Source organism: Calidris pugnax, unplaced genomic scaffold, assembly GCF_001431845.1.
Source record: "Calidris pugnax isolate Ruff unplaced genomic scaffold, ASM143184v1 scaffold41, whole genome shotgun sequence".
Classification (NCBI taxonomy): domain Eukaryota; kingdom Metazoa; phylum Chordata; class Aves; order Charadriiformes; family Scolopacidae; genus Calidris; species Calidris pugnax.
Window position 1 is genome coordinate 10,335,869 of NW_015094509.1, and position 20,463 is coordinate 10,356,331.

The 20,463-nt window shown below is 40.8% G+C and overlaps 3 protein-coding genes across 5 annotated transcripts in view; 2 read left to right on the plus strand and 1 right to left on the minus strand.

The window, feature by feature from the left end:
• Nucleotides 1–925: 925 nt before the first annotated feature.
• On the minus strand, nucleotides 926–4,950 carry FBXO43 (F-box protein 43). Its single transcript, XM_014965292.1, has 4 exons — nucleotides 3,473–4,950; nucleotides 2,466–2,568; nucleotides 1,268–1,453; nucleotides 926–1,174 (listed from the first exon to the last, which is right to left on the minus strand). The coding sequence occupies exons 1-4, from the start codon at nucleotides 4,948–4,950 to the stop codon at nucleotides 926–928; spliced, it is 2,016 nt and encodes a 671-aa protein (XP_014820778.1).
• Nucleotides 4,951–11,809: 6,859 nt separating this feature from the next.
• On the plus strand, nucleotides 11,810–15,342 carry POLR2K (polymerase (RNA) II (DNA directed) polypeptide K, 7.0kDa). Of its 3 annotated transcripts, none has more exons than XM_014965175.1 (4): nucleotides 11,810–11,858; nucleotides 13,772–13,835; nucleotides 14,624–14,716; nucleotides 15,180–15,342. In XM_014965175.1, the coding sequence occupies exons 2-4, from the start codon at nucleotides 13,775–13,777 to the stop codon at nucleotides 15,200–15,202; spliced, it is 177 nt and encodes a 58-aa protein (XP_014820661.1). In that variant the 5' UTR covers nucleotides 11,810–11,858; nucleotides 13,772–13,774; the 3' UTR covers nucleotides 15,203–15,342. The 3 variants fall into 3 exon arrangements, with proteins under 3 accessions (XP_014820661.1, XP_014820663.1, XP_014820662.1); XM_014965177.1 differs by lacking the exon at nucleotides 11,810–11,858 and adding an exon at nucleotides 11,873–12,065; XM_014965176.1 differs by lacking the exon at nucleotides 11,810–11,858 and adding an exon at nucleotides 13,057–13,117.
• Nucleotides 15,343–16,503: 1,161 nt separating this feature from the next.
• Nucleotides 16,504–20,463, plus strand: part of SPAG1 (sperm associated antigen 1) — a 37,825-nt gene continuing 33,865 nt past the window's right edge. Inside the window, exons 1-4 of the mRNA XM_014965169.1 lie at nucleotides 16,504–16,580; nucleotides 18,103–18,244; nucleotides 18,447–18,606; nucleotides 18,974–19,099. Of these exons, the coding sequence (XP_014820655.1) occupies nucleotides 18,105–18,244; nucleotides 18,447–18,606; nucleotides 18,974–19,099 (426 nt within the window). The 5' untranslated portion in view covers nucleotides 16,504–16,580; nucleotides 18,103–18,104. The remainder of the gene's footprint in view (nucleotides 16,581–18,102; nucleotides 18,245–18,446; nucleotides 18,607–18,973; nucleotides 19,100–20,463) is intronic.

The following is a 20,463-nucleotide window of genomic DNA, read 5'->3' on the forward strand; positions in this document are numbered from 1 at the left end:
AAAACAAACCACAAAAATCTGCCTCCAAGAGGCAGATTGAGCTCTTTTCTGTAAAGGATCAGCATATTTAGTTCAAAAGCAAATCAGTGAATTCCCTTAATTAAATCTAGGATAGAGAAAGGATGATTTCTAACAGTAGGTAATCCTTTAATTCAAGCTGAAGTAAAGCCAGACTAAATTTAAAAGTAAGTTCACAACAACAAGGGTAATTCAACAGCATATTTAGATATGTGAATATATGCTATATCACCTGAAGTTTTCAAGTAAAGACAAGAACTGTAAAAAACAGTACAATAAAATATCCACACAGCATCATCTTGATTTAGAAGTTACTAAGCCTCTGTAATGCAATGCAAGATAATAGACAAGAGAACAACAAAATAATTATTCTGATATAAAATTCAGACAACTAATAAATTGCTTTTGGGGAATCATCATTTATATAGATAGAAGTATTTTTTACATTTGTATCTAGTGCTTCACTTTAAGGTATTTTTAAAACATCTACTGTAATTTCAAGTGAATAACAAATAAATCCCATTTAAAAGATTTTTTTAAAAATAAATTTCTTTAATTTGTCATTAAGACAAGAATCACATTTTTAAACATCTATGAGGTGCTGTAAGCCAGATATTGAAGACTACATTTAAAATACTTTATTTAAAAAGTAATATGTTAGTAAATGCCTAGCTACTACACGACAGGTAAAACAAGACAAAATGTTTTAAAATGTTCGCTTTTTTCAAAAACAAAAATATACTGAATTGTTTAAGATATATACATGAGACGTTATTCTTGATAAGTCAGCAAGAACACATTCAATGAGACTTTCAAGATGCATATATTTAGGAAGAATATGAACAAGATTAGAAACCTAGGAGAAGAGGAAAAGGATTTAATGTAAGGACTTAGACGCCTTACAAATTTAGAGTCTTTTTAAATTTCTTTTGCTTTGGGCACTTCCTGGAGGAGCATCTTTTTTGTTCTTCCATTTTGCTGATAAACTATGACATTCTTTTGACCCATGGAAAGCACGCAGACATAAAATACAGAACTCAAATCCACATGCCTCTCTGCTACATAGTCCCCGTTTCTTTACCAATTGATATTTAGCAGGATATCGACATCTTGGACAGGGTTTTATAGCTTCATCAGTGAACAGAGTTTTAGCGACCTGTAGCAAGAGGAGGCAGAGAAGAGCTACTTAGTTCTTATAAATGAAAAATCTTCCTAAAAACTTAAAGTGAGGAATTTCTTAGGTACCTACTTTCACGTATTCTTCCTGTCTACAAGTCAAATGGGGAACAGAACTCCATCTCCTGGGTGCAAGTTCAGTGTGTGAAGATGGTGTCTGCACTACAGAACTTCTGGCTTGAGCTTGAACAGGCCTTAGAGCAGATCTACTGAGAACATTAAGCCTTGTGGCAGCATCTTCAGCTTTCAATAAATATTCCTGTTAAAGTTTATAATTATAAAAAGAAGAAAAAAAAACCACACCACACAAAAGGAAGCAAATCAGAGTTGTATTTCATTTGGGATTTGTAGCTGGTTTTTTGCTCTTTTTGTTTTCCCTCTACAACAACACATTAGATATGGAAATTATGCATAGTTCATGTATTTTCCATGAAAGGTTTATATTTAGTAAGGGAACAACAGACATGGACCATTAAAAAAAAAATCCCATGAGTAAGGTAAAAGCCAACTGTCTTTTAGCACTCTCTGCTGGTACTCATCTTTCTGAATTAGGAAATGTCAACTGCAAGCATGTTTTGTCACAATTAAAGTACAGTTACACTAAAGTGTGTCTACACACATGTGGAGGATTTGAAAAAAATTATACTGCTATTAATGTGCTTATTTTTCTAGATACCCCTTAAATTTCTGTATATCCTTCTGATGTTTACAAGTACACCATGAAGAAGCTTAGCCACAGGCAATCCTGAAAGCAACCAGCAAGTATCTAGAGTGGATCCTACAGCACTGCAGACTAGACTGAAACAGAAAATGAGGAACAGCATGGCACAAAGATATGAACAGGGTTTAAGATCTTAAGCCAGAATCAGTTAAGGAAGAGATCCTACAGGATTCTCAAGGAGGAACTGGGGGGGGGTAGCGGGGTGCAGAAAAGAAAAAAGAAAGTCTCCCATGACTGAAAGACTAGTACTCACACTGTGGACAGTTGAAAAAGAACCAAACCAAACAAACAAACAAAACAAAAAAAAAAAAAAAAAAAAAAAAAAAAAAAAAAAATCAATAAAAGTTATTACATTCTCCTGTTAGAATCTTTCACATACTCACATTGGAACTGTATCATAGAATCATCTTTGTTGGAAGAGACCTTTAAGATCATCAAGCCCAACCGTTAAAAATTAGCTATGGTTCTGTAGTTTTACAAGATGTTTCTTCTTTCATCTGTCTTCTTTCACACTTGGAAAAAAAAATGTTACCTTAGAGACGAACCTTACCCCAGCTTCTTCCTTCAAGTGTTTTATGTACAACATTCTCCTTTTATCTGCACTTTTATCTTGTACAATGATTTCACGCCAGTTTCTGCTCACTTTCCAAATGCTGGAATAAATGAATGAAAAGTTATCTACATTCACATTTTTCCCAAGCAGTACAGAAGTCATGATAGTGAGACTACTTTTGAAATATTTTTGCGTGATTTCATACACTATTGGTTATTTTACAGACTACTGCTATATACTACAAGAGTTCACTGTATTGTTATGAAACCCAGATCTTGTACTCTTAAGCATCACTGTATAGAATAATAGAAGAGTCCAGAGAACAATTGTAATATAAACGCAGCATAACTTTGGCTTACAAAATTAAGTTTCTTCCTTCCACATAAGCCACTGACCAAGTTTGTTTCTAAAGTCACATTTGTGTGTTAAGTGTTCTGAAAACACTTATGCTTCTTTATACTGCCCGTATATTTCCACCCACTCTACCATTCCCTTTGCAAATAACACACAAGGCACTCTTAATTTCTTTGAAATAAGTGACAGTTTCTAATGATTAAAAAGTAATCTAATCATTACTCATGAAATAAAATTATTTTATTATCTTTGTGCTTTGAAATAACTGAGAATATTAAATACATGAGAAAAAATCTGGAAAATGTGTTTTGGGTACTATGCATTACTGGGGAACTTTTCATGAGAAGAAATTACTTTCCAAGCTTAAATATATTTTTAATATATTTTAAAATTTATAAATATTGTGATTTAGTTTTAAGTCTACTAATTCCCATGTTTGGCTTTTTTAGTTGCTTTTTTAATTCCCCCCCTACAATATACTTTTAGAACTTCACAGAAAGAGCCACTTGATTAACAGTGACAAAACTTTAATTTCCTCAGCAACAAATTCTGTTGACAACACCTGCTGTTCCAGGACTTATTCCAATTTATTTGCAGAAACACGTATTTTAACCTTTTCTGGGGAAAAAATAAAAAGCAGCAGTACTTACCTGCACAGACTTTCCACTGTCAAAGCATCTAAAACTATAGCAAGAACATGTGTTAAATTTCTGTATTTCAATTCTGTTAAAATATCTAATTTTTCAAGGCCCATTTTCTTGCCAATAAGTCCAGCAAGAACATTTTCTAATGCAAATATTTCTGTTCCATCAATATTCTGTGATATTTGCTTTTGGTCGGATCTTTGTTTTTGCAAGCAAATTTCATGAACTATTTTCAGAGCTGGAGTTCTTGAGAGATCTCTGTGACTTACAACTAGGTCTCCACTAGGATGTTCTTCTAAAACTAATGCAGAGTCTTCACTTAAAAAGTTTCTTTCTTCTCTTGACATACATGCTGAAGTAGAAGGACTGCTGTGATGATCTTCTGTCTCTGACTGTGAACCTTGTTCCTGAAGAGTGGATAACTTTCTAACTTGTTCAAGTTTTCTTGTCTTTCTTTTGCTGTCCAGAACTTTTGAACCTTCTTTATGTTTTTGCAAGAACTCTTGGAAAGATCCCTCATGATCAGATAAGTCTCCCGATTTGTCCAGATGAAGTGAATTATATCCACTGTCCTCAGGTATTGAAGGAACTGGGTAACTTGTCAGCTTAACAGGGGGAGAGTTTATTTCACTAAGTTCAAAGTTAAAGCTTTCTACAAGACTGTTGACAGAAGTCGAGAACTTACCCTCATTGGTCTCAGGTAACATACTGTAAGGAGAAGTCCTGAGCAACCCATCAGTAACACTCACAAGGACACTTTCACTGAATTCATTAGTGTTACTAGCAATAACTTCCTTACACTTAATTGGAGATAAACATTCTGGTCCAAGCAATAAGGGGTCCTTACACTTGGACTCATCTAACGTAGAAGTCCTTTGTTGTGAAAAGGAAAGTCTCCGTTTTGGGCAATCGGGATTGGAGTCCTCAGTTTTTGAAGTGCTACCTGTCAGAGGTTTGTAACTTTTATCTCTTGGAGAATCTGAAGCAGTTTGTGAAACTCTTTCTTCAGAGCTCAAAACACAAGAGAATACTTTTTTCCTACTGCTTCCTGAAGAGCTAGGTTGTCTTTCACAGCATCCTGCAGTTGTTCCAGTGGGAACAGTCTTAGGTAAAAGCAGCCTCCTGCGTAGTGAGGAGACTTTTCTACTCACTTTAGGAGTTTCAAAAAAATCTGCACTTCTGTTTGCCTCTCTTCTTTCTGATAAGGAAATAGAATTAATTTCATTTTCAATAGATGACGACACAGGAAAGACGACATTTGGATGAATGTGCTCAGAATACTCTTGTAGCAATGACAAACTTTTTACACTCAGGGCTGCTTTATGTTCTACATCAGGATCTTTTACTGACTCATTGCATCTGCTGTCCAGAAATACTGAAGTGCAACATGTCTCTTTAAAATTTGTGTATTTTAAATTGCTGCTGGGAGATGTTATTCTATTTCTTTTAAGAGCATTGAACATTACCGAACGACTGTCTGACATCTTCTGCTTGGCACTTTTTAAGTGAAGATACCAGTGTTATTTCTGAAACAAACAATAAGAGCAGTCACCAAAACACCTTCAGATTAGTGAGAAAGTCTTGTGTAAATCTACCAAGCTAGCGGCCATGACAAAAGTATTTTCATTAATCCTAGTAGCAACAGCACTTATACACGAACACAAAGATAAATTACAACCAAGTAAGCTTTTAAGATCTACTCTGTATTTTCCTAGAAAGGTTACAAGTGGCTGATGCACCCATTTAAATGAGGTGTAAGAATACAGACTCACTTTTTCTTCCCCCCACTCACACATGGCAGAGTTTCTCTACCCTAACCAGAGTGGCAACAGGTGTCATGAATAATGCCAGCATGAGGGCTATTCTCACAGAAGTCACAGCAGTTCACATCAATGTTGCAAGACAAGTTGGAATCAGCACCTTTTACTGAGGCATGTTACTGGCCTCTAGAGCTGGTATTTTGGAACATAAGTCTGGAAACTTGAATTCTGGACATTGAATTTTAAGAACAGACAAAAGCAGGAATTACTAAAGGTGGCTTAAACACCAAATGTTAAGACATTGCTAATATCCCAGCAGCCCTGATTTAGTCAAGCCTTAGCCAACTAAAGACAAGCAATGTGGACCCAATTTGTGGGGGGATGAGGGGGAAACAACAACACACTATTCTTTGATGAACTTGGGTCATTTAATTAGCATTTTTTGGTCCATGCTGAAGGCACTATATAAGATCATTTCAATCTAGGAAGTGCTTTGTTTTCTACTGTGAGGATACAGCAACATATAGAATTTCAAAAAGAACACGATATTAAAGAGCAGACAGTAAGAGCTCGACATAGAGGCCTATAGCATCATGCTAGTATCAGTATGAAAACAAATATATTTCATACAAACAAAAAAATCCATCCACATTAATTGAGAAAAATTCTTCCAGGAAGGAAAGCTATGTGAAAATAATTCCAAGAAGATGACAAACTTTGCTTCCTTTTCCTCTTCCATTTACCTCTACAAATGCTGTGTCATGAACTAGAAAATAACTCTAAAAACATAGGAAAAAGGTATAAAGAGTATCTCTGTAGTACATTGCTGCTCTCCAGTTCATTATTCACACTATGAGCGGAGCACCACATCAACATAGTTCTTTTTGTAAAAAGAGGAAGACCTATAAGAGACCTGTAGTAACAATAGGGCATTGGCTTTGTGTAATCTACAAAAAGAACAAAGGTTTCATCATTCTATGATGTATTTTGGTGAACTGCAGTTAGCTAGCAAACATTGTTAGGAGATATTCCTACCAAAAATGCTGATAGACAGAGATTTAAATTTTTAATGCTATTTAGAGACAGCTATTCAAAATCTCAATCCTACCACACAAAAAAACCCACCACAACCTCATGCCCATACTTACTTTTAAATATATTCATTTTCCTTAAACATAGTCAAACTAACCACACATTTAACAAAATTGCACAGGCTCACAGGTTTAGAAACTTGATGTTCAGGCAGCATACTGAAGAAACAAAAGGAAAACTCACATTTGCAGTTTAGTTCTCAGATACCCAATGGGAGAAACTAGCTAATCTTTTGAAGAACTGAGAGTAAAGGAAATTTAAAATATTACAGTATGAAAGAATTTAAGCAAACTAGTGTTTAAAGTAACATAAAATCACAGAAAAGCAACTTTTTCCATGTAGGGGAGATGAGAATAGCAGAGCTGTTGGTAACTCAAGTAAAAGCCAAAGATACTCTGTAGATACGCCAAGGTCCAGCAGGAGGAGCCTGTGGGCTTACGATGTTGATTTTGAGAGAACAATGTTGAAAGAATTAGAGGGAAGCCACTGCAATACAGTCACTGATTTAACAACGTCCATTATACTTCTTTAGAGCAAATCCCAGTATACAGTTCAGGTTTGTATACGCATATTTTATCTTTTTCAAAACATATTACTTGTACAAATTAGCATTTAATTCAAGACAAGGTCTCATTTTACAGTACAGAAGGGAAAGCCTTTCACAGGTGCTGAGCATCTCTCAGAGTAGAATGCTACTTGCATTCATAAGAGATGCCTTATAAAACCTCTTGTGGTTTGTCTAGTATTTTATAAGCACTTCCTTTTCTATCAGGAGAAAAGTTTCCTCTAGTAGATTTGATACATAACATTAAGCCCTTTTCATTTGGGGATCTTGAAGTAATTTCTGAAAGTATTGTTAACCTTGTTTTAGTCATCATAAACCAGATGTACAGGGAAGAAAAGACTGGTAACAGAGCAAGTCAGCTACAGAGGAAGGAATAAATTCCATATCTGCTAAGTGTATGTTCTTGTGCTCTATACATTTCCCATATATATTACTAGTTTTGTAGTTCTCAAATTGGTCTACAAGACAATTGCAAACTTTCTGGCAGTTTACAAAACAAAACATTTCATATTCAGAAACCCCAACTAAGTTAAGAACAGGATTCAGATATTTTGACAAGAAATAATTTCTGAAAAGCTTAGTCTTACAAAGTATCCTAAAGAGGCAAAAACGCTGGCTACTAGAAGGCAACACAAATGGTGCCTATAACTTCCATCCGAGTTCTAGAATGGACTCACGCCTCTTCCTGAGAATTTACATTCCCCAGTAACATGCACTGAACATTTATTCCTCAAACAAGATGTTTGCTGTCCTTGTTTGTCTCTGTTCACTACTGTTAACAAAACAGATAAAGGCAAAGTTTTGGTGACACGAGAATATTTCTTTGTTACTTAGTCAGTTTTACTGCAGATATATAATAGCTGTTTATCTGAAGACTCTTTAAGCACCCAGCTCTAAAACCAGAGAAGTCATTCATACCTTCACAGGTGTTAATATGGCAAAGGATGGCATCGCTAAGTCCTGTCCGTAAGATATGGGTCACTTACCCTAATTTGTGAAGCAACTCGAGATCTTCCAAAGCAGAAGTGATGTACTCAAAAGTACTCTTTACCCCTACCGATAACCTAGAGCGAGAAAGGGTGCAGAGAGAAGAGAGAGAGGTGTAAGAGAGACATTACCCCAGTGAGAGAGCTTTCAAACGGTCTGTATATGCGTTCATTGCAACGTCTCATTACCCAGCGATGAAGATTATTAGCGGCTACCTAGGGACCGGCACCCGAGGGTCTCTCGGTCACCTGGGACGCCGGACACGAGCAAAGCAACAGCTTCACCGCCTCATCTGGCGAACCCAGCTCAGGGAGCAGAGCCCACAGGCCCCCCTACTACCAAGCGCAGCTGAGGCGGCCGGCAGGGCCCCTGGAGAAGCGGAGAGAAGGGGAGTCCTGCCGCCTCAGCAGCTCGCCGCCCGCTCTGGGGCCCGTTGCCCTTGGCGAGGAGCCGCTTCGCTTCTCTCCACCCACACCGGCTCCTCGCGTGCGGCCGCCGCCGCTTTCCCTCGCTTGGATTTGAACTACCCGCCCTTACCAACCGCTGCCTCCCCCGCCCCCTCCGCCCTGTGGGCCCCGGGAGAGCGGCGGCACCGCCCACGGAGCGAGGGACAGGAGCCTGAGGAGAACGGTCCCTCCGAACGGGAGAGCCCACTACACGAGAAAGCTGGAAGATACCGGGGAGGCTCACCTCTCTCCTCACACTTTATACTCCGGGACCCCCTCCCCGCCGCACCCGGCCCACCATTAAAAGCGCCGTTCCTCCCCCCGCCCCGGTGCTGCTCAGGTGCCTGAGGAGGGTGAGGCTTTCCCGCCCCTCCGGGAGTCCCCTCAGAGCTCTGCCGGCGGGCGCCGGCGCTGAGGGGCGGCTTCAAGGGCAACGGGCGATCACGGCCGGCCAAAGGCTTTCACAGATGACGAGCCTTACCCGCACCGCAACCTTTAAGCTTGAGCTAATTAATTCGAGACAATTAGTACGTTTGCACCTGACGGCCCCAGGAACAAAACGGTCACGGAGCGTTTGTCAAGTGCCGTCTCCTTTCAGTCAGCTGTCAGCCGGGTGGGAGATGCCTAGCGATGCCGCCTCGCTTTTTGCCGTGTTTTAGTTAATGTGTATATGGAAAAAACGACCGAAAGCCAGCCCCGAATACTCGGCAGCCCGTTTCTCCTGGGCTCGGTGCGGCCGCCTGCGGGGCTGCCCGGGGCTCACCGACCTGAGGGCCCGGCCCGGCGGGGGCGCTGCCGGCGGCGGGAAGCGGCAGGCCTCGGGGCAGCCGCCCCCGGGTCAGAAACGGGACTGACCGTCAGGAATAAACGTGTTATTCTGAGGGCGGTGAGACGCTGGGTCGGATTGTCCAGGGAAGCTGTGGATGCCCCATCCCTGGAGATGCTCAAAGTCAGGCGGAGGGGGGCTTTAAGCAGCCTGCTCCAGGGGGAAGTGTCCTTGCCCATGGCACAGAGTTGGACGAGATGATCTTCGAAGGTCCCTTCCAGCCCAAACCCTTCTGTGAGTCCAAATAAATCATCGCTGTGTTTGCTCTCCTTCCCCTGGGTGTTACCCTCCTTCACCTCACTCACATAACATTTACCCCGGGTTACCCCTAATTTTTCTGGTTCTTTCCCTCTTTACGCTTCCAGTTTTCTCCACCAGAACAACGTCCAATCTCAACGAGAGATGTCAAAACGTTGTGTGTGACTCTGAGGGCAACACCTAGATCCAAAGAAACGCCGAAATTAGGTAACGTAATTCCTGTAGGTGAGGTTTGGCAAGCGTGCAGCCTTCCCCTCAGGCGACCTGAGAGGAGCTGGAGCTAAAAGTTACCTCTCCAGGGCTGGGGGAACCCGTGACATCCCTAGATAAAGCATATTGGTTTATGTGACTACGAGGTAACTGTTACAGATGAAAAGAGAAAGGCTCTTGGGATATCTCCCCTTTTCATTTTTGGGGGGAGAAGTCATTAGAAACTTTCAGAAACGTAATACAAGTTTTCTGAAAGTGCTTTCTGTAGTATCATCTATTTAGCATGAATCGGAAGAAATTAATTTTCAGACAAATGTATTTATTTATAAAATAAATTACCTTCTCTGTGAAATTGGCAGCTTGTTAACTCCTTAGAGTTTATGTGACTCGGCTCAAAAATACCCAAGAAATATAACAAGTTGCAGTTGTGCCATTTAATGCAATACACTCCAAAAAGCGCGATTTAACAAAAAAGGGTCGCAAAACCAAAACCAACCAACCAACAAAAATCAAAACCAACCAACCAAAACCCCAACCCAAACCTGAGAACGCTGCTTTCAACAAGCAAACAGAGCGAGGTGAGACAGTCCGCTCAGGCTGGGCTGGGGTACGGCCGCCTTCCCTTCCCACCCCAAAAGCAGCCCCGCGGGTTCCCGCAGCGCCCGCAAGCCCTTCCGCACGCTGTCCTGCCCGTTCCCCGGGGGCTGCTGTCGCTTGGCGGGGCGGTGGAGGTGTCCCACACCCTCCCGACTATTCGAAATCCAAGGAGCATCTTCAGGGCTGGTGTTTATCAGCCCATAAAACGGGTTTTCCTGTTAAAGCGCTCCGCTGGAAAGAGGCGGGCTGTATCAGAAACGCCTGAAGTAGCCGAAGATCTGGTAAAACATCCTATTTTTCCAAGGGAACAGTTAAAGGATGCCAATAATCAAGCAATTACATTATTTCCTTCTTAACGGCGAAAAACTTATTTTCACAGAATTAACTTTAACTGACTTTTTCGCGGCGGTATTATAAGTGAGCCCTTTTTGAAAATCACCGATGTGTCGAACGCATTTTAAACCACGAAACGCGCCAGGAAAAATAATACCAATTGGTTTTAAATCGTTTATTTATGAGATGGTAATTACTTCGTGTGCGTTCAGGCTTTTTTTCTCCCCTCTGTTCCAGACTCTTGGTGCACACCCGTCCCTGCGAGGAGCCGGGCAACCGGGATGAGCGGCTCTGCTTTCCGCACGTCGTTTCTCTTGCCTCTGCTTTATTCTGGAGTTACACTTAGCTTTACCCATACCGTTTGGAGAAGCAGGTGAGCTGCCTAAAATCATGGCCGTGTCTTCATTACGTTTAACTCGAATACAAAACGCGGAAAAAAAAAAGACGCAACTATTTATTATCACTCAGGTTTATTTTAGATAAGCTATGATGGGTGGTGTAAGAAGGTGATTTGCTACTACGAGATTAATATCAATAAATTACAACTGATGAAACCTCATACACATCAATGCATTCGGGTGCTTAGGAAACAATTTTTAATCAGAATTCTGAAACAGAGAAAGAAATAGCCTTCCTTAAACCAGGGAACCTTTGCAACGACGACGTCATTTAAATCGGCACATTCACAAAACGCAGTATTTGCGGAATATTTTTCCAGGAAGGAAGTAGAGACAGCTAATTCTACAAGATGCCCATCGAAGACTCAAAATTCACTCTGCCGGTGACTGACAGGGCAGCCGGCGTCGTGTGGGACTAGTGAAACTAACCCGAGCTAACTAACTAGTCCTCCGCGCTGCCTCGGCTCGGCGCGGGCGGGAACGTCCGAATGCCTTTCGGGACACCACCTCGCACTGACAACACGTAGCACCGCAGCTTCTCGGTTTAGGTTTTATATGGGTGCCAGACTAAAATACCGAGATGCGGGTTTCCTCCACGGATTTGAGGTAAAACCGCCGAATAAAAATACCGAGAACGGCGGTTCTTATTTTACGCGTCTAAGCACGCAGCCGCCTGCTTCCCTCTCGGGGGACCGGCGCTGCTGCTCGCCCGGAAGCTCCTCTGTTAAAAAACGACACCCAATACCCCGTGCTTTGCCCAAAGTGGTTAACACCGGTCGCTGGAGGGTAACACCGGCGGAGACCCGCACCACCGGCCCCGCCTCCGCCGGCGCCCCGTATGGCGTCATCAGGCGGCGCTCCGTGTGGCGTCATCAGCCGGCGCCGAGGGGACGAGGAGGCCGGTGGCGCTGCATGCACAGGTGAGCGCGGGCCGGGGCTCTCCTGGGCCTTTCGGGCTCCTTTCAGAGTCTCTGGATCCCTTCTCTCCTGCGTAGAAGCCCCGCTGGGCGGTAGGGGACGCCCCGGTTCACGTTTGGGGCGGGCTGGGGTGTCTGGGGCTGAGGGACCGGTGAGGGAAGCGGCCTGTCCTCCTCCGTGGGCTCAGAGGGAGATACCGCTGTTTTCAGGTGCTAATGGGTGCTGCTTGTATCTTACTATAATGTACCGACACAAAAAGACTATAACACACATGGACAAGGGGCCACTATGGCTATTGTAGAGTAAAACCTTGCTTGAAAGCCATAAAGTTTAATGCATTATCTCTAGTTTTCCCAAATGGAGTGTTTTAACAAAGTGGTTTGTCAAGTGCTAATCAGGCTTTCTTAAAGGATGAACCGTTTTGGTCAATCCTGGCCTTCTGTTTTCAAGACTCTAGTTTTCCCAGTTGAATTTATACAGAAACCAACTGTGCAGATCAGGGAAATAATCCTCACTGTAATATTAAGCAACAGTATCCAAGAGTCATGCTCATAAAGAAGTATCATGAAGGTTATTCCCTGGCATAAGCGTTAGGAATTCTTGTCTTCTGTATCAGGCAGAACAGCAGTACAGAAAGCAGCAACCTCAATAAAAACTACAAGGAAATAACCATGTTCTAGTATAGACTGGCATTAGATGAAAAAAAAAAAACAACAGTTTGCTATCTGTAATGGTTACAGCAACAACCTTAATTTATTGTTGCAACCATATTTACATGTTAGGATAGGATCACTAAAAGCTTGGTAGATCATTTGTGGAGTATATGTAACTATTTAATCTGATACTGTGAAGGAATACTTATTTCCAAGTAAGTCTGAACAATCAAAACCATTATAGGGCATTAAGAGGTGTTTGTAGGGTACCACTGAGTTATTGAACTTTTGATCAGTTTGGTAATCATACATGCCTACGTTAGGATTTTGAGGGTGGAATTTCTACACCCTGGCCCCTCATTTTGTTTGGGTTTTACTCTTCTACCTACAGTCTGTTCCCAGGATTTCTAATCCCTTAGTTCCACGAAAAATTAGATTAGGTTTGAAAGTGTTGTTCTGGGGAGGAGGGAGGGTGGGGAGGGAATATAATAAGGCACTGATAGCACTGTTGTTACATGAGTGATATGTAAGAAATTTTATCTCTTTCCAGCAAGGAAATTCTTACCATTGGCAGGAGAGAGGAAAGAAAACATTCATTGGGCTTTAAGGTTTAAAATCCTGTTTAATAGAAAATGTTGTGCCATCTCCGGAGGCTTTCTCTACCAGATTGGTGAAGCTCTGAGAAACTTGATGTTACTGTGCTTTCGAGAAATTGAAGAGCCCTCAGAAAGCCATCTAGTTCAATGTGAATTATCCAGTGTCCTGTGTATCAAATACAGATGGAATTTGTTTATATTTACTTTTAAGGACGTTTTTAATCTTCTGTTAGCTTTAGATTGAGATATTCATAGAACAGTTTGAGTTGGAAGGGACCCTTAAAGGTCATCTAGTCCAACCCCCCTGCAGTGAGCAGGGACATCTTCACCAAGATCAGGTTGCTCGGAGCCCTGTCCAACCTGACCATGAATGTTTCCAGGGATGGCGCATCTACCACGTTTCTGAGCAACCTGTGCCATTGTTTCACCACCCTTATTGTAAAAAATTTCTTCCCCATGTCTAGTTTAAATGTTCCCTCTTGTAGTTTAAAGCCATTACCCTTTGCCCTATTGTAACAGGCCCTGCTAAAAAGTTTGTCCCCATCTTTCCTGTAGGCACCCAATACTGAAATGGTTGTGATATGCCTTGAAAAAAAAATTTAAGACAAACCCCAAAGTGGTGTGCATGTTGTGGTTGGTTGTTTGTTTATTGTTTTTGTTGTTTAGAACATGGATTCCCAGAAGGATGTTCAACCTCCAAAGCAGCAGCCAATGATTTACATTTGTGGAGGTAAAGACAAGACATCAATGAATTATTTTTTTTATTTGTTTTATTTATATGTTTTAATAATGAAGAATGCATAATCATTATACTGTAGAATACATAAATACAAATAGTTGCAGTGTGGATCCTGATGTTCTTTAAAGCTTTACACGCTGTTGGTACCACTATATGGCATTTATATGGATAGAGATCTGGAAGTAATTCACTAGAGCTTGTGTTGCTCTGTGGAGGTCCTCTGTCTTCAGAGGACGCTTTCTCTAAGTGTCTGCTTGTGGTGCAGATGGTGGACCTTCTGTTTAGTGCCTCTTGGAGATTTTTTTTTTTTGAAAATGTTGTATGGTCACTCAGCTTTTATTGAAGTGCAGTGGTCAAATTCTCCCTTACCTATATATGTCAGCAAGTTAAAAATTTATAAATTTGAGTTGTCACTTCAGGAGTCTCACATATTTTGTCTTTTAAGAAAATAAACTTGGGGCTTTGGGGGGCCAAGCTGAAGCTTTCATTAGTAGACAGTCTAGTTATATCAAGAATGGAATGTATTCTGTGCAGTAATAATTTAGTGATTTCTAGCAAGGTCCTCTTTGATCTTAATATAAGTGAAATTTGCTAATTTTTTTTTTGCACAGTATCTTGATATCATTCAGCCCTTGGTAAAAATTCACTATAATTATTTCTGTATAATGTTTTGTTTACAATAAATTGGAATTGGATTGTTATGACTTTTGACAGTTATCTGTGCATTAACAATGCTGTTTTTGTTTACACACTCCCTTTCTTTTCCTCCTTCACATCAGAATGTCATACAGAAAATGAAATAAAGGCAAGAGATCCCATCAGATGCAGAGAATGTGGCTACAGAATAATGTACAAGAAACGGACAAAAAGATGTATCCTTTTACATGGAATGCATTTGGGAAGCTGTGGATGGAGACAAGGTTCATAAGGGAAACCAAATGGAAGATTTGAGTAGTTATGGAAGAATCCTTCAAGGTCAAAAATCAGTAGAGCAGAGCAAAGTACTGTGGGGAAATCTCTGCAGTGTGACTAGGGATCTTGTTTTCTTTCCTGGCACCTTCTCTCTTTTTTTCCATGTTTTAATGCAAAATATATTAAGTCATGGTAGTTTGCTGGGTGATGTACTATGAACAGTTGATATTAGTCAGCCTTTTAACAAAAGGAAAGTGTTCTGGCGTTGATTAAGGATGTGTTTTGAAATGCTTTTATGTAGTTAGTTGTGACTTTAGATTTAGGCAGTCTCTCTTTTGTGGTTCCCCCTCCCCCCCTTTTTCTCCCAGATCTTTTTTCAACCATTTCAACACATTTTTTTTTCCTTTAACTGCACTATTTCAGTGGTGGTTTTTGATGCCCGATGATTTCTGCTGAAGATACAGTGACTTTATGCTGGAGTTCAATCTTTCTGATAACTTTGCTCTGTAAATCCATTGATGTATAAATGCACGCTCTTATTTGTGTTTTAAGATATTGAAATATTAAATTTTACTGTGATACTAAATTTTGTCTTACTGTCTTCCAGCAATAGATTTCTAAAGCTGTCGTTTAAGTTTGTAGTCAGAGTATGTAGTAGTTTAAGTTCAGTAGTATTGTGTTCTTTTTGAGTTAACGTTGTCTTTGTTACTCTCATCTACGCTTTAATTGCATTTTAACTTTGTTAAATGTTCTTTGGACTCCTATGAACTGCATAACTGTGGTTTGAATTAATTCTACAGAAAATAAATAGGCTACATGAGGTTAGGTCTGAAATATAGACCTGGATTTCAAAAGAACAAATCTCAAAGGACTTGAAAGCACCCAATTCAGGCACCCAGCTGTGGAGGAAGTGTCAAAGAAAATCATCTCTCAGAAAAGAAGAGGGGAGGGAGGCAAAGTGAATATCAAGAAGCAATGTGTAAACAGAAATTCCCAAAGTGCTTCTTGACTTGGTTTTATGCAAGGGAAGGATTAGGTCTGTGCTATAAAGATAATTTGGGTAGCATCCCAAAACTAAAATAGCGTCTTGTTTTGCTTGTCAGATGACTTCTCAGGGGTCTGTATTAAAAAGATCAAAGTGGTTGTTTAGTGTGAATGAGCCAAAACTTTTTCCATTTATCTATTTGGAATGGCTGTGAAGTAATACTAAAATATCCTTATCCCTAAGGCGTACTACAGAATAGTGCTGGACTGTGCCTGATGATAATTTAACCTCCTTAAATCTTGCAAATATCAATTGTGATGGTGCTAACGATGCTGTTAACGTTGAGATAATGTGTTTAACTCTTACGAGTATAGTGAGGTGTCTTTGCAACAGACTACATGACCGTAAACCGGGGTCATAAACGAGCTACAGTGGGTCATTTTAGGGGATGCAAAAACATTATTGAGGGGGGTTTTTTTTGAGCGGTTTGGTTAAGATTTTCATAGGCCTCTTATCTGATCTTAGCAGTTACAGTTCTCATTTAGGTTTTTCCTTAGAAGCCAGATACACTCGAGTGTAAACGATAACGGGGGGGGGAGCTGTTCTAAGCGAAATAAAATACTGTATTGGAAACAAACAGGTGATGTTTTATTAAAGGTATATTTCAGCCCCCCGCCGCTGTCCTCAGCCCGGGCCGCTCCCGCCCGCGGCCCACACCGGCCCCCCCCGCCCGCCAGAGCTCTGCCGCGCATGCGCGGCGGCCACTGAGGCGCCGGCGTCGCTTGGCTGAGGCGCGGCCGGGTGGCGCCCGTGTCCCGGAGACAGCTCGCACCGGGCAGGTGGGTGTTGGAATCCGCTACACGACGCCGGTGTCGCCGCTGGAGCTCGGCAAGGGCTCTGTGGGACCCCTCGCAAGGGGGTCACTGGGGAGGGCAGCCCCGCGTCTTCACCGGCGTGCCCGCTTCCCTGCGCGCCGCCGGCCGCCATGTTGTACATAGCAACAGTTACTAGGCAGGGGCTGGCCGCGCTGCTCCGGCTGTGCTGCGAGGGGAGCTCTTTTGTGGGGGATTTTAAGGTAAATTCCTGACTCCGAGGGGTGCAAGTTGTCTTGTCGACAGGGCACGGCGTTGCGGCTTCGGGAGCTGCCGGCAGCCGGCCCGAGGAGAGGAGCGCCTTGGGCTGAGGCGGTGCGAGCCGGGTCTCCTCCTTCCCGCACCGCCCGGGAGCTGCGCCGGGCTCTCCAGGAAAGGGAGCAATGTTATTCCCTGTTCCTAACGTGAATACGAGAGGAAATATTGCCATTTCGTGATGAGTGCCTCTCTTGCTTTTTACTCCAGCCCCATACTTTCCTATGAATTTTCTCTCTCTCCATGCTTGTTGTTTCTTTTCCTCTACTGAAACTGTAAATCTTTGGGGCAAAATCCTGTCTTTTATATAATACCTAATTATGACCAGTTATTATTTGAGTGATAGTGCATTGTAAACATTTTTTTTCAGCTACAAATGTGTAGCTGAATGTGTACTACAAATGTGTACTATGTGTAATTATGCTAGACATCAGAACACAATTATTTTAATTTGGTTTATATCCATACACAGTTGTTATCACATACTAGCTAGCAGCCCTCATTGTACTCATTAAAAATAACTGATCACTTTAAGCACTATATTACGTGGGAGAAAGCAAGAAATACTGCTCCTTAGAGCTTGGAATCAAAATAGAAAAGGATGAAGATAAGCAGATCAAAGGTACGGGGAGACAGGAAGTGTCCAATTTTAACACCTCAGTTCATCAGTTACAGAGTTATTGGAAAAGATTCAGATTAGTACACTAATATAATCAGAGGTCCAGAAAATGGAGTTAGTGAGGAAGGACAAAGAATTGGATTTATTTTGGCCACAGAGAAGGCAAAGGTTTTCATTCCGTTAGATACACTGAGTTGGTTAACATCTTCCCTCTGAAAAAAGGTAGAGGGTTCTGCACCATATTTGCCTTCATCCCCACCACATTTGCTTAAAGTAGAGAATACCATATTGTGTTTAACGAAAAATAGAGAATGTGGTAGGCAAAAAAAATGGTGGCAATTTTTCCTTAAGCAGTCCTTTCTGACTTATTCTGCTGTGCAGAAGCAGTAGAATTGTACATATTCTTTTTATAAAGCATATCTCATGTACAACCATACTTCTGTCACTTTGTGTGATCAGGTCTTAAAATGTGAATTTTTTTTTTTTGTGGCAATAGGTCTGCTTGTGTAACAGTAGTACTTCCGAGCCTGAGCAGGGTTATTAATTTAATTAGCATTGCTTCAAAATATAAGTAAGTGCTTGCAGAATTGCTACATTTTTTTCTTTTATATTTAGCTATGGGTGATGAGCCAGTACCGTATTTCCTGGACCAAGGAACCACTAAAACATATAAAATACCAATTGGTCATCTGGACTACAAGTTCATTGAAAAATGCACAGATGTTAAACACCTGGAAAAGATTCTCAGGGTATTAAGGTAAACATTATATTTTCTTAACTTCATTACTAATTATATTCCTGTTGTGCAAAATTTGAAGGAACTTGTACAGTTGTAACAGAAAAATAGTCCTCTGCAGTGACTCTGGTGGCTACACAGAGACTACACATGGAGGAAAAATATGGAGAATGCAGTGCAGTTTAGTTCTTTTTTGTAACTTTTATATCTTTGCATTTTGAAGGTCTGGTGAAGAGGGATGTTATCCTGAACTTACATTGTGTTGTGAAAAGCGTATCGAGCATTTAGATCCAAGGAGCAGAGCTCTGAGAAAAGATAAGCCTGCAGCCACAGCTTCTGATTTCACAGCTGAAGAATGGGAAACAATTAATGACGAACTGATGGTACAGTATAACTCTAATTGATAATAGTCAGTAATATAATCACTTTGATGTATCAATCTTCCTCTTCTTGTGCCTAAGCAGAATGTAATTATTTGATTAAATGAGGAAATGATCAAAGGATTGTGTTGGTTTTTTATTATTTTCTTGAATTAATGTCACTGAATCCTTAATGCCCATTTTAACTCTACAGATTTTTATTTTTTTTTGGTAGATTAATTTTTGTTCAAAAAGCCACAATTGCTCTTTGTCTTAATTGATTTTGCCCATTAAGAACAGTGCATTATAAGCATAGATGTTAGGGCCATTGTAGACTATGAAGTATATCTGCTCTACTGCTTTAAGGTACAGATATATTATTTATTTCCAGAGCTGGGTGACAGAAATGAATGAAGATGATAATAAACCACAGTACCTGAGAACAGATGCACTGCATGAAAGACAAGATAACTTGCCTCCTATTCGTTGTTCTAGCAGCTGTCTTCCTGCTAATCAGGTATCTCCAGTTTTCTAACATATGTTAATTATATGTCTTTTTAAAATTGGAAAATTTTATATGTACAAACTTCTAGTCATTGAGTCTTTCTTACTAGGTTTATTTTGTTAACCAGAAAGTAAAAACCTTCCTTTGCAAGACACCAATGCTTAGGCAAAAGTGACCACTAGCATATGTCTTTTAATAATGTTTTAATTCTGATCAAGAATTCACTTCTGGAGCAAAGTAAGTTTGTAATATACACCAGGATGTGTACATAATGGTAACTCATGTTTCAGGAAGCCATGTTTAGGAGTTACCTCCTCCAAACACGCGCTGATCACTAAATGTACTTGTCATTTTGTCTAGCTTCTTGAAAGACTGGGAACATTAAAAGTAATTGTGAAGTTATATACTATAAAAGTTCATGTAACCTAACATTATAGATAGTTAGAAGTGTTTACAGGAAGGGTCACATTTGCATTATATAAATTGAGGTGTTTACATCCAACTGCAGTAGTATTTCCTTGTTACAGTGTCACCACTGGTAAAGCTAGTTTAAGAAATTGCTGCTTGTTTCTTTGGTCCAGTTTATCCCATACTCAGTTGAACTGGCACAGATATTTAGGGATTGTACTGTAATCTCTATCAAATTGTTTATTTGGACCCAGATAATTGTAAATCTGCAACTCCACAATTAATTACACTGGTCTAACTCAGTGAATGATGGCTTGCAAGGTAAGAGGAGGGCTGAACAGCCAGGACAGAGTAAATGGGAATATATTGAACTGGCTGTTCCACTGTGGAATACCTGTTTGGAACCACACCTTGCTATTAAGTATTGTTGAAGTCAACAAGCAGGGAAGGACATATCAGAAATACAGTCTCATGGCAGAGGTAGAATTGATGCCAAAGGTGCCAGCTATGAAAATAGGTTCCATTAGTGTAGGAGATGGGTTGTGATACAAGTCAGTCAAATCTGTTATTGGGACTGAGTGTTGCAGGAAGGACCTAAGGATAAGTGTTAAGTGAGGCACAACTCCATGATGGAGCTTATCAGCTTGTCTAAAATCTAGAATGAGTGTAAATCATCTTGGGAATTAGCTTGAGTGGAGTGTGAAATAGTCAAAAGAAGTCCAGACGCTATTTTGAAGTCCGACATATGTAAGTATGTTGTCAGGGTTCCAGGGACTCTCAAAATCTGTGCCTTGCATTCTCTTGGGAATGGCAAGCCTAGAATGAGGTTACTGATTCAATCTCAGACACCTCATTACAAGGCTGGGCTTTCCCAGGGCTGAGCTCTCCCTTGCTGTGTTGAAAGGATGGTTTGGGAGATGGCAGCACAAGATACTAATTAGGAAGAGCTGTTTCCTATCTGAAAGTTT

What these genes read in the sequence shown, in the direction of transcription:
- FBXO43 (XM_014965292.1), bottom strand. Translation starts at nt 4,950, where the DNA reads ATGTCAGACAGTCGTTCGGTAATGTTCAATGCTCTTAAAAGAAATAGA. An exon ending in ACAGTGGAAAGTCTGTGCAG is followed by an intron (nt 2,569 to 3,472) that starts GTAAGTACTGCT and finishes CATTTATTCCAG; the next exon opens with CATTTGGAAAGTGAGCAGAA. An exon ending in ACTTGAAGGAAGAAGCTGGG is followed by an intron (nt 1,454 to 2,465) that starts GTAAGGTTCGTC and finishes AAACTTTAACAG; the next exon opens with GAATATTTATTGAAAGCTGA.
- POLR2K (XM_014965175.1), top strand. Translation starts at nt 13,775, where the DNA reads ATGGATTCCCAGAAGGATGTTCAACCTCCAAAGCAGCAGCCAATGATT. An exon ending in AATGATTTACATTTGTGGAG is followed by an intron (nt 13,836 to 14,623) that starts GTAAAGACAAGA and finishes CCTTCACATCAG; the next exon opens with AATGTCATACAGAAAATGAA. An exon ending in CAAGAAACGGACAAAAAGAT is followed by an intron (nt 14,717 to 15,179) that starts GTATCCTTTTAC and finishes GCACTATTTCAG; the next exon opens with TGGTGGTTTTTGATGCCCGA.